Source organism: Geotrypetes seraphini, chromosome 7 (genome assembly GCF_902459505.1).
Source record: "Geotrypetes seraphini chromosome 7, aGeoSer1.1, whole genome shotgun sequence".
NCBI classification, from domain to species: Eukaryota; Metazoa; Chordata; class Amphibia; order Gymnophiona; family Dermophiidae; genus Geotrypetes; species Geotrypetes seraphini.
The window spans coordinates 98888106-98898492 of record NC_047090.1 but is presented as its reverse complement, the minus strand read 5'-3'; the positions used below and the strand labels follow the sequence as shown (position 1 = coordinate 98898492).

The 10387-nt window shown below is 42.1% G+C and overlaps 1 protein-coding gene across 1 annotated transcript in view; it reads right to left on the bottom strand.

Moving 5' to 3' along the window:
* Positions 1–5403: 5403 nt before the first annotated feature.
* EIF2S1 (eukaryotic translation initiation factor 2 subunit alpha) overlaps positions 5404–10387 on the bottom strand; it is a 64175-nt gene continuing 59191 nt past the window's right edge. The window contains exons 7-8 of the mRNA XM_033952174.1: positions 7607–7750; positions 5404–5997 (exon numbers count right to left, since the gene is read on the bottom strand). Coding sequence (XP_033808065.1) covers positions 5872–5997; positions 7607–7750 — 270 coding nt within the window. The 3' untranslated portion in view covers positions 5404–5871. The remainder of the gene's footprint in view (positions 5998–7606; positions 7751–10387) is intronic.

Genomic DNA, 10387 nt, shown 5'->3' with positions numbered 1-10387 from the left:
ACCATTTTTGATGAAGAATTTATTTATTTATTTTAAGTATTTATATACCAGTTATAGCTTAAGTGGTTTACATTCAGGTACTCAAGCATTTTTTCCTATCTGTCCAGACAGTCTCACATTCTACCTAATGTACCTGGGGCAATGGGGAATTAAGTGACATGCCCAGGGTCACAAGGAGCAGTGTGGGTTTGAACCCACAACCTCAGGAGCCTGAGGCTGGAGCTCTAATCATTGTGCTACACACTCCCACAAGAATGTATTTTGTTTTTGGCTTTGTCAATTCTCACCTTTCTTATACTTTAGACTTACAGAAGTTATGGCTGTTGTATAGACAACTGGCTTTCAGGCCACTCTTACTGCTACTTTGAAAATGAATTCCAGTGGTTTGTGTACTAAAGGCAAGCATCCTAAGGTAGGTCACAGCCTGCGTGGGAGTATTAGTCCAGACAGTGATTTCATACTTACACAACCAGTCACTGCTGAATTGCTCCAGGTAAAATGTTAGCTTTTGTTGCATATGGTTGAAAAAAAAAAACAAGCCTTCCTGCCCTTAGGGCTAAAAGTCTACGGCTTTGAAATGCATTTTACTATATGAAATAATGAGCTAACTAAAATCAATTACACAAAAAACATCCTAAGAATTAAAAACAAAATTTGGAACATATAACAGGTAGTTTAATGCAATAATCAATTGTTCTATTTAGATTATTATCCAAATTATTCAGACATTTCAAAGGATAGGATAATGAGCCCGGCATCCATACAGCTCTTCTCAAACCACGAACCTCAAAAGGACACACAGCAGCCCTTAGCCAGAGCCATAAGCCAAAGGTGAAGACTGTCGGGGTTAGAGAGGACCTCCTGAATAAGGGGATCCAGGGTGAGAACAAACAAGAGAGGTGACAACGGGCAACCCTGTCAGATGCCCTGGCCAAGAGAAAAAAAGAAAAAGAAAAAAAAAAATCAGACTGAGCACCATTGACCCCCCCCCCCCCCCCGTGCCCAAGGATCGGTATAAAGTGTCTGAATAGCATCCCCCCCAAAAACCAGTCACACCATACTTATCCAATACCCCAAACAAAAAAAAAAAATCGCACCGGACCTAGTCAAACATCTTCTCCGCATCAAAACATATCAGCAGAGAAGGCTATTTCTAACGATGAACCCGTTCTAAAGAAGATATTTTTTGACCACATTTTGACCCCAAATAAAACCAACTTGAGGGCTGGCTATCAAATCAAGCAGTCTGTTAGCCAAAATTTTTGCCAATAATTTGGTCTCGCAACAGAGAAGAGATATAGGCCTATTATACTCCACTTTAGTAGGATCTCTGCCTGGCTTTGGAAAAACCACAATTTGTGCTTGTCAGAATAGCAAGGGTAGAGTTTCCCCCCCCCCCCCCCCCCAACACAGTGATTAAACGTATTCACCAGGGGGGTTCAAAACTTCCAGCATCAAAAGTTTATAAAATTCAACCCTATAGCACTTGCTGCGTAAACTCTGGTTTTCCTCTTGCCCTTCCCCTAGGGACAATATATATTCTCCTACTATCATTTGGGCATTCTTGCCCTACAACAAATTTGAAGAACTGCATGAAAATGTGACACCCCAAATCTGACAACCCAGGCCTCCCCATTCACTGTATATTTTAAGCAGAATTCTCATACTTAAGGATCGCGATTGCTTTTTGTTTATCCCTATAATAAAATACCCATCTGATCAGGCAATAGGTTTACACCAAAAAGGGCATCCTGTTGCTACAGGGCTCACTAAATTGTAAGAAGTGGGGACAAGGGGTGGGGGGTGAGTTTATAGAGACATCAAACATGTGCTGAAGCCACCAACCATCACTAAATGGTTGCTTTCATCAAGGGTTTTTTTTAACTCATGCCACACATTTGGGTTGTTATTGCTTTTTTCAAATTCAGCAACAAGAATTGCACACAATAGTCAAAGTGAGTTCATCCCATGGATCCATTATTGTATTCTTTGTCTCATTATCCTTTCCTAGTAATTCCTAGCATTCTGTTTGCTTTTTGACTATCACCACTCACTGGGTGGAGGATTTGTGTATTGTCCATGATGACACCTAGATTTTTTTCTTATATGACAACTCCTAAGGTGGAACCTAATATCAGGTTCTGTTGTGGATACGTAGGAGTCTGTACTTCAGCTGCTGATTCCCCCTCCCTGCGAAACTGCAGAAGGGTATCACTTTAAGAACTTGAAACTCCTTCCCTTCTGCAGTGAACAGCTTCATCCTGCTCTGTTATTTTTAGATATTTTTCAAGCAGATCTCTTTTGAAATTCTTTGTGGTTTCAGTGCTTGGAAGTAGAGAATGACACGGTGACAAAATTCATCACTGTTCCCATCCCCGCGGATAACCACGGGAAACCATCTTCATGTCATTCTTTAAGGAGAGAGGGGAAACCATCTTCATGTCATTCTTTAAGGAGAGAGGGAAGAATCAGAGTATGAATGGTCACAACCACTGATCCGCAAGCTTTGCTTTGAAGAATGCTGGTGTAGAAGGACTGAGGTTGAAATAGACACTAGAAAATGACATGGGACGAGAACGGTGATGAATTTTGTCATCGTGTCATTCTCTACTTGGAAGTCTCCTGCTTGGGCTTACTCCAGCAGGGAAAAGGACACAGTTCTGTGTGGGAGGACTGCTGCTACCAGGACAATCTCATAGAGTACCTGCAGAGACAGCCTGCTTCGGATCCCTTCAGGAGCTCAGGGTCTGTCTCCCTAGGTGCAGGATGTGTGGCCCCTTAGTAAGATGGTTTGGGGATGCTTTGTTTCAGCAGGACCTGGCCAGCTCACCATCATAGAATCCACCATGAATTCTATCGTGTATCACAGGGTACTTGAGGAACATGTGAGACCATCTGTAAGAAAATTAAAGCTGATCATTCCTGACATAAAGAAATTTATCCGAGGACATTATCCCATGAGACAAAAAACAGGCAATAACTATTCTGATGAGAAAGTAATAATTTTCAATAATTTATCAAAACTCTCTAATATAGAGGAGGGGTGCAGATCGTTTGATATTATCCTGTATTGTCCAATAAGTAAAATGAGCAGTTTGCAATGTAGACTTCCTTCTATTATCAGCAGCACAGAAATTCAAACTTGGAAACAGCTCTGCTACAATAATGGCTAGCAGCAAAGAAGTCAGTGCTAGAGGTAGCTTGGAGCCCCAGCAGGGTTCCATGCTTTGCTAAATAATCCAGCTGTTCAGCACAGACAATATCTTTGCACTGATTTAATTCAAACTAGAAAAAGACAAATGAGTGAGTAATAATATACCACAAAAGTAGAAAAAAAACTTGATGGTTACCTATCAATTAAATTCAATATTTAGAACCACCAAAATGACACTGGATATAGTCTATTTTCTCTTTTTTTTCTCTATTTATAGACGGGGGGACAAGCCTCAGAATATTGAGTACCCTGAATGGGAGAAAATCTAATACTCATTTTTCTGAGGCTTGTCCCAGTCTATAAACAGAGAAAAAAGAGACTATATACTCTGTCATTTTGATTTATTTTGGTGGTTCTATATATTGTATTTAATATTATACAACAATAAAACCTCTCTTTCCTCGAAGAAAAGAGAAAGATCTCACTCTATAATAGTTTAACAGTCACCATACCAGTCAAAATAGAGGATGGGAAAAGCCTCAGAACAATATATGGGATCTGACTGAAGGGTGGGAATTTTTGAGAGTCAAGTACCTCTGTGACTCCCATATATTGTTCTGAGGCTTTTCCCATCCTCTACGGTTTGACTGGTATGGTGACTGTTAGAAACTATTACAGCGCGAGATCCTTATCTCTTTGAAGCGAGATAGGTTTTAACTGATTTAATTCAGCCAGTTACAAAAATAAACATTGTCTCTTAATTCACGTGGTACTCACCTCTCACTAGTGCTTGCTGGGTAAACTCTGGTTTTCCTCTTGACTTTCCCCTAGGGACAATATATACTCTCCTACTATCATTTGGGCATTCTTGCCCTACAACAAATTTGAAGAACTGCATGAAAATGTGACACCCCAAATCTGACAACCCAGGCCTCCCCATTCACTGTATATTTTAAGCAGAATTATCATACTTAATAAAATACCCATCTGATTAGACAATAGGTTTACACCAAAAAGGACATCCTGTTGCTACAGGGCTCACTAAATTGTAAGAAGTGGGGACAAGGGGTGGGGGGTGAGTTTATAGAGACATCAAACATGTGCTGAAGCCACCACCATCACTAAATGGTTGCTTTCATCAAGGTTATTTTTTAACTCATGCCACATTTGAGTTAAGTGTTATTGCTTGGTCAGGTGAACATATATTTGGCTAGACAATAAGGCAGTGAGCTCTTGACAGAGGACTTCCCCTTTAGCTAAAGAACTTACATAGACAAATATTGCACCAATTTAAATCAGTCGGTTACAAAAATGAGCATTGCCTTTAATTCTAATAATTGTTACAGACCAGCAGTAAAGTATTCCTAGTATATCTTTGTTCAGAAGTGAGGCTTTTAGACTTAGCTCAAGGTGAGTTTCCTACTGTACCTAAATGTACTTCCCTGTTTCCAGAGGCCTTACAATCTGTATCTAAGGCAATGAAGGGTTAAATGCCCCAAACTCATAAGCAGCATCAGTAGGAGAAGCAGGGTCTGAACCCTGGCTTCCATTACTCTCAGCCCACTGCTTTAACCACTACGAAACTCCTACACTCCACATACTGTTTTAAAGGCATACACAGAATGTAATACATTTCCCCCTCCCCATTCACGGTTTTGACACTCACGATTTCACAAATTCGTGATTTTTGGGGGGGAGGGGGGAACCCCCCCATAGTTTAGCACGTTCCCGCCTCTTTCCTGCCTTCCTCCCGGCATCCCTACCTTACCTGGTGGTTTAGCGGGCTTTCGAGGCAGGAGCGATCTTCCTAAGCTCCTGCCCCGTGTAGATCGCAATAGGAAATGGCTGCCTTGAGCTCCCGTCGTAGTCTCGAGAGACTATGGGAACTCACGGCAGTCATTTCCTATTGGCAATCTGCACGGGGCAGGAGCGCAGGAAGATCGCTCCTGCCCTGAAAGCCTGCTAGACCACCAGGTTAGGCCAGGATGCCAGGGGGGAAGGTGGGAGGGAGGCGGAGGTGGATTAGAGCTGGACAAGAAGATATTCGCGTTTTTTCTCAATTTGTGGTCCGGCTCTGCCCCTATCCCCCGCGAATACCAAGGGAGAAGTGTAAAGTTTTGTAAATTCTAATACTTCTTCATGAAATCAAGCATTTCTAACAAAGTTCTCCTGCATGATAAAAGAACTAATTCCAGAAAACAAAGCATATAATCACCATAGTCCAGATGCATAAAGAATGAAGACCAAACCCTGGTTAAATATCCCAGAAATTTATTAAATGTGTTGCTTGAATACAATCTGTATATAAATGTTAGACCCTTGTCCAGCTTGGATGCTCCTGATAACCTGCAATCAGTCAGAAGTTTGTAACTGAGAGAAAAAAAAAAAAGACTGTCACCATATTGGCATTAGGGAGATATGAAAACATACTTCCAGGTCAGCAGCCATACCCTGCTCAGAGACTAGCAAAAGAGCAATAGAACAGCTTCCTTATGAGACGGCTCAAATCCACTGCATAGAATAGTTGATACTGAGGCGACGTCTCCACAATTATGTCCATTTTAACATTTAAATTCTTGAAAATAAAAGTATTTTTCTCTTTTTTTATTTTTGGAAGTTTTTAGTAAAGGAAAATTTTTCAGTCCCCATGGTTTGTATTTGGGCAGCTAATATATGTTATGTATTCCTGAAGACAAACTAATTTTTGGAAAGGGAAGTTAGTCTTCAGCTTTGGCTTCCATCTCCTCTGCATCGTCATCTCCATCAACTTCTGCATTCTCTCGTTCCAGTCGCTCCAACTGTCGGGCAAGCTCTGTTTCATCTGTGTCTGTGACCACTTTGGGCTGAAATAGTATTACAACATAACATGAGTTAGATGGCTTGTTTTCTTTAAAATTAGATCTTAAAGAGCTACTGTCAGTTCACAAATAGCCATACTACACAAGAAAGCTCTTAGGCACACTGAAGGTCTAAGCATTGCTTATAGTCTAGACAAGTAAAAGTTTTACTTTGGTTGCAATTACAATTTTCTTCTGCTACCTACATTAAGGTGGTCCAAAAAAAATCAAGTTCATGGGACATGACCTTCACAAGTCTATCTTTGTTCTCTGTCTGGCCACTGTTAATTGTGCCAAATTGTAAGTCTTTTGGTGAACATTTAGTGGTCGCTCAACAATTTTTAATTTAATACATAAAATGCAAGTACAGAATTTATATTAATTTTTCATTTAAACCTGAGCTGTGAGCAAATTCACATGGAAAGAAGTTAAAATACATACTGTGTTTCTTACAGCTGAAAATAGGTATGTTGGCCTAATGATTTATTATGCATTGTTCAATGTTCAGTGACATGTGAGAACAATGAACAGCAATCCTACATTCAAGTCAGCATTCATCAGTGTGGCTTTGGAGCAAGCTGGATAGGCCTTTCTGCGCTGAGCAACAAGACAAAGGAGGAGATGTTTCAGCACCTCATTCTTTGTGAGACTGCTGCATTGAGGCAACTGCTCTTTCAGCGGAGTCACCGATGATGCTGACTGCTTCAAATACTGGTAGTTTGGATCATCTCTCCAGTTTGCAGATTTTTAACCAGAAATTGTTGAGCCTCGCCTTGTCCATTTGTGTCAAGAACACCAAAGAAGACATAAGTTCTCTTTGTTTTACATGATGCCAGGCCGATGGGACCGAGTGACTCGGGAGGGCAGTCGAGACATTGTGGAAGCTGAAAGTGGCCAGATGAGCTACCTCTTTGAAAGCAGTCTTTTTGTCAGTGTATAAGTATATCATCAATCAAAGAACATCACCATTAGTTGGAAGATGTGACCTGGACAGTTCATCAGTGCCCTTCCCTTGCACTGCTTTTAGTCTTTGATATTCTAACATCTTAGTTTTATCCTACAATGTGGTATCAACTCATTGTCAACTGCCTATTTATTACTAAACTTGTTTCTGCTTTGCAGTAGTACTAGTACTAAGTTATTATTGAAATAACAATAAAACTGTTGTTGTCAATAACAGCTTCAAAGATGGTTATTTAGTATCCAACCAACTATTAAGTAAAAGTTTCTAACCACACTGTTATGAAGAGTAGCATTATGAGGATATTGCAGGAACATGAGCGACCTCTAAATTTGTCCCAAACTAGTAAAAATTTTAACCATGAGATAGAACATATTTAGACTTGTGAAGTCATATTCTGACAGGGTTGAATTTTTACAAACTGCTAATAAAGGATCTCTGACAAGTTTCAAGTTTAATTAATTTTGATTATACGCAATATCCAATATTTCAATGCGTATTACATAATTCCACTTGGTTGGATTTGACATCTCCAGTGCCTCTTTTTGTTTCGATATCACACCTGACCACTGGGCTTTCTAGCCAAGAAAGTGCATTTTCAAAACTCTGACAACATGTATTTGTGAAGCTCTTTAATAAAGGGGCCGGTCTCACCTCCATTTGGACATTGAAGACTCCTCTTTTCTCTTCAATTTTCTCTTTTATGACAGCCATGGCTTGGTTCAGAACGGAAAGACCTTCTGTCCTTTCCAGTGTTGTGGTGGTCATCACGTACCGAGGAGGAGCAATCAGATTGATCTAATCAACAAAATAATTTACAGTGGCTGTCACAAGGTCCTAGGCAATGTTCGTACCCACCTAAACTACTACCTTTTATGACATGAAACTCAGACTATGACAGAAGGACCCAAAAGAGGATGGAGGACATGTACTTTAAGAACTAGTGAACGACTAGGCAGGACCAATCTGGAGACAAATGAAAATGCAGACAGGTACTGCTACTACTTGTTTCTACAGCGCTGCTAGACACATGCAGCGCTGAATATTAAACATGCAAGAGACAATCCCTGCTCAATACAGCTTACAATCTAATTAAAAGAAACAGGAAAAATAGGGGTTAGGGAATTTCTCACAGAGAGAATGATAAAACAGACATGGGTACTTTACAAGTGAGATAAAAGCAGCCTGGAAAAAGTGAGCTTTTAGGCTAGATTTGAATACTGCCAGAGATGGAGCTTCATGTACTGATTCGGGCAGTCTGTTCCAGGAATACAGTGCAGCAAGATAGAAGGGACAGAGTTTGGAGTTGGCAGTAGAAAAGAGTACCTGATGAATGGAGTTTCTGGGTAGAGAATGACACGGTGACAAAATTCATCACCGTTCCCGTCCCCGCGGGAAACCATCTTCATGTCATTCTTTAAGGAGAGAGGGAAGAATCAGAGTATGAATGGCTACAACCACTGACCCGCAAGCTTTGCTTTGAAGAATGCTGGTGTAGAAGGATTGAAGTTGAGATAGACGCTACAGAATGACAGTCTCTGGTATCCAGAGCAGATATTGTGATGTCATAACGCCTCATTCCACCAGTGCCAATCACATCAGTGATGTCACAATGGCTTCATCATCCTTGGCTCACATAAGAATCAGAGTATGAATGGCCACAACCACTGACCCGCAAGCTTTGCTTTGAAGAATGCTGGTGTAGAAGGACTGAGGCTGAAATAGACACTAAAAAATGACATGGGATTATTTCCTGCGGTTATCCGCGGGGACGGGAACGGTGATGAATTTTGTCACCGTGTCATTCTCTATTTCTGGGGAGGAATATAAGGAGAGATATTTAGGAGCTGCAGGGTGAATGCATTTGTAAGTCAATAAGAGGAGTTTGAACTGTACATGGAAATTGATAGGGAGCTAATGAAATGGCTTGAGGAGAGAGGTAAGGTGAGCATAGACACACTGGTGGAATATAAGTCGTACAGCAGAATTTTGAATAGATTGAAGGGGAGAGAGATAATTTAGTGGAAGACCTGTGGGAAGCAAGTTGCAGTATATCTAGACAAAAGGTGATAGGAATGAGGATAAGGGTTTTGGTAGTGTACTCAGAAAGGAAGAAGACCGATTTGGTGATATTATAGAGAAAGAAACAACAGGCTTTAGTGGTCTGCTGGATTTGTGCAGAGAAAGAGAGAGGAGTCAAAGAAGACTGAGGTTGCGAGTTGACAAGTCAGGAAAGATGAGAATGGGAGGAGAGGTGGGTTTAGGTGGAAAGATAAGAAGCTCAGTCTTGGCCATGTTCAGTTTTATTTGAAATATCTATTAATTTCAACTTCATCATAAAATAATTGTCCACAACAATAAAACATCCTGAACATATGCCTTTGTCCTGATATCAGATTCCCAACCTACCAATCACACTTTTATACCCTTAATCAGTACCCCACCCATTTAGTAAATATTGTTTCACATTCCTATATTACCCCCCACACTCTCCTCCTCTCTGAAGTTTGGAGACTTCCTACAAAGGGCTAATTCACGAACCTGCGCGATCGGGACTGATCCGGGCAGATCCAATGCATTCATCAAACTCCAATATGCAGATCGGAGGAACGCCCCCATCTGCCGGCACAGATCGCTGGGGTGCGATCCTGATGCATGCGCAGACCATCCGTAGATAGTCTGCGCATGCCTGTCCGAGCCGCAACTTTTATTTTATTTTTTTACTTTTAACTTTTTAGCCCAGCGAGCCCGTGGTTTTAGCCCGCTTTAAACTTGCGGGTTAAAACCACGGGCAAGCAGTGCGGGGAAGGGCAGGAGAGATTTGGGACGGCAGGCAGGAGAGAGCTGGGGACGAGCAGGCCAGGGCGGCGATTCAGGAGAGAGCAGGACGGCGATTCAGGGCAGAGCAGGCAGGAGAGATCGGGGAAGAGCAGGGCGGCGATTCGGGGCAGAGCAGGCAGGAGAGATCGGGGAAGAGCAGGGCGGCGATTTGGGGCAGAGCAGGCAGGAGAGATTGGTGAAAAGCAGGGCAGCGATTTGGGGCAGAGCAGGCAGGAGAGATCGGGGAAGAGCAGGGCAGCGATTTGGGGCAGAGCAGGCAGGAGAGATCGGGGAAGAGCAGGGCAGCGATTTGGGGCAGAGCAAGACAGCGATTTGGGGCAGAGCAGGCAGGAGAGATTGGGGAAGAGCATCGGGACGGCAGGCAGGAGAAATTCAGGGCAGTAGAGAGCAAGGCATGCAGACAGCAGGGCAGAGAGCAGGCTTCAATGGAGCTGGAGAGTCAGAAAGCCATTTGCGAGTGGTCTCCAGCAATCGCCAGCCCAGTCAGTTTCAAAAATTTGTTTGGTGAATCGCGTCCCTGTCTACTTTGCATGCGTATCCTCCCATTTGCATGCGCGGATTGGAAGCAGATTGGAGAGTTAATGAATTGGGCCG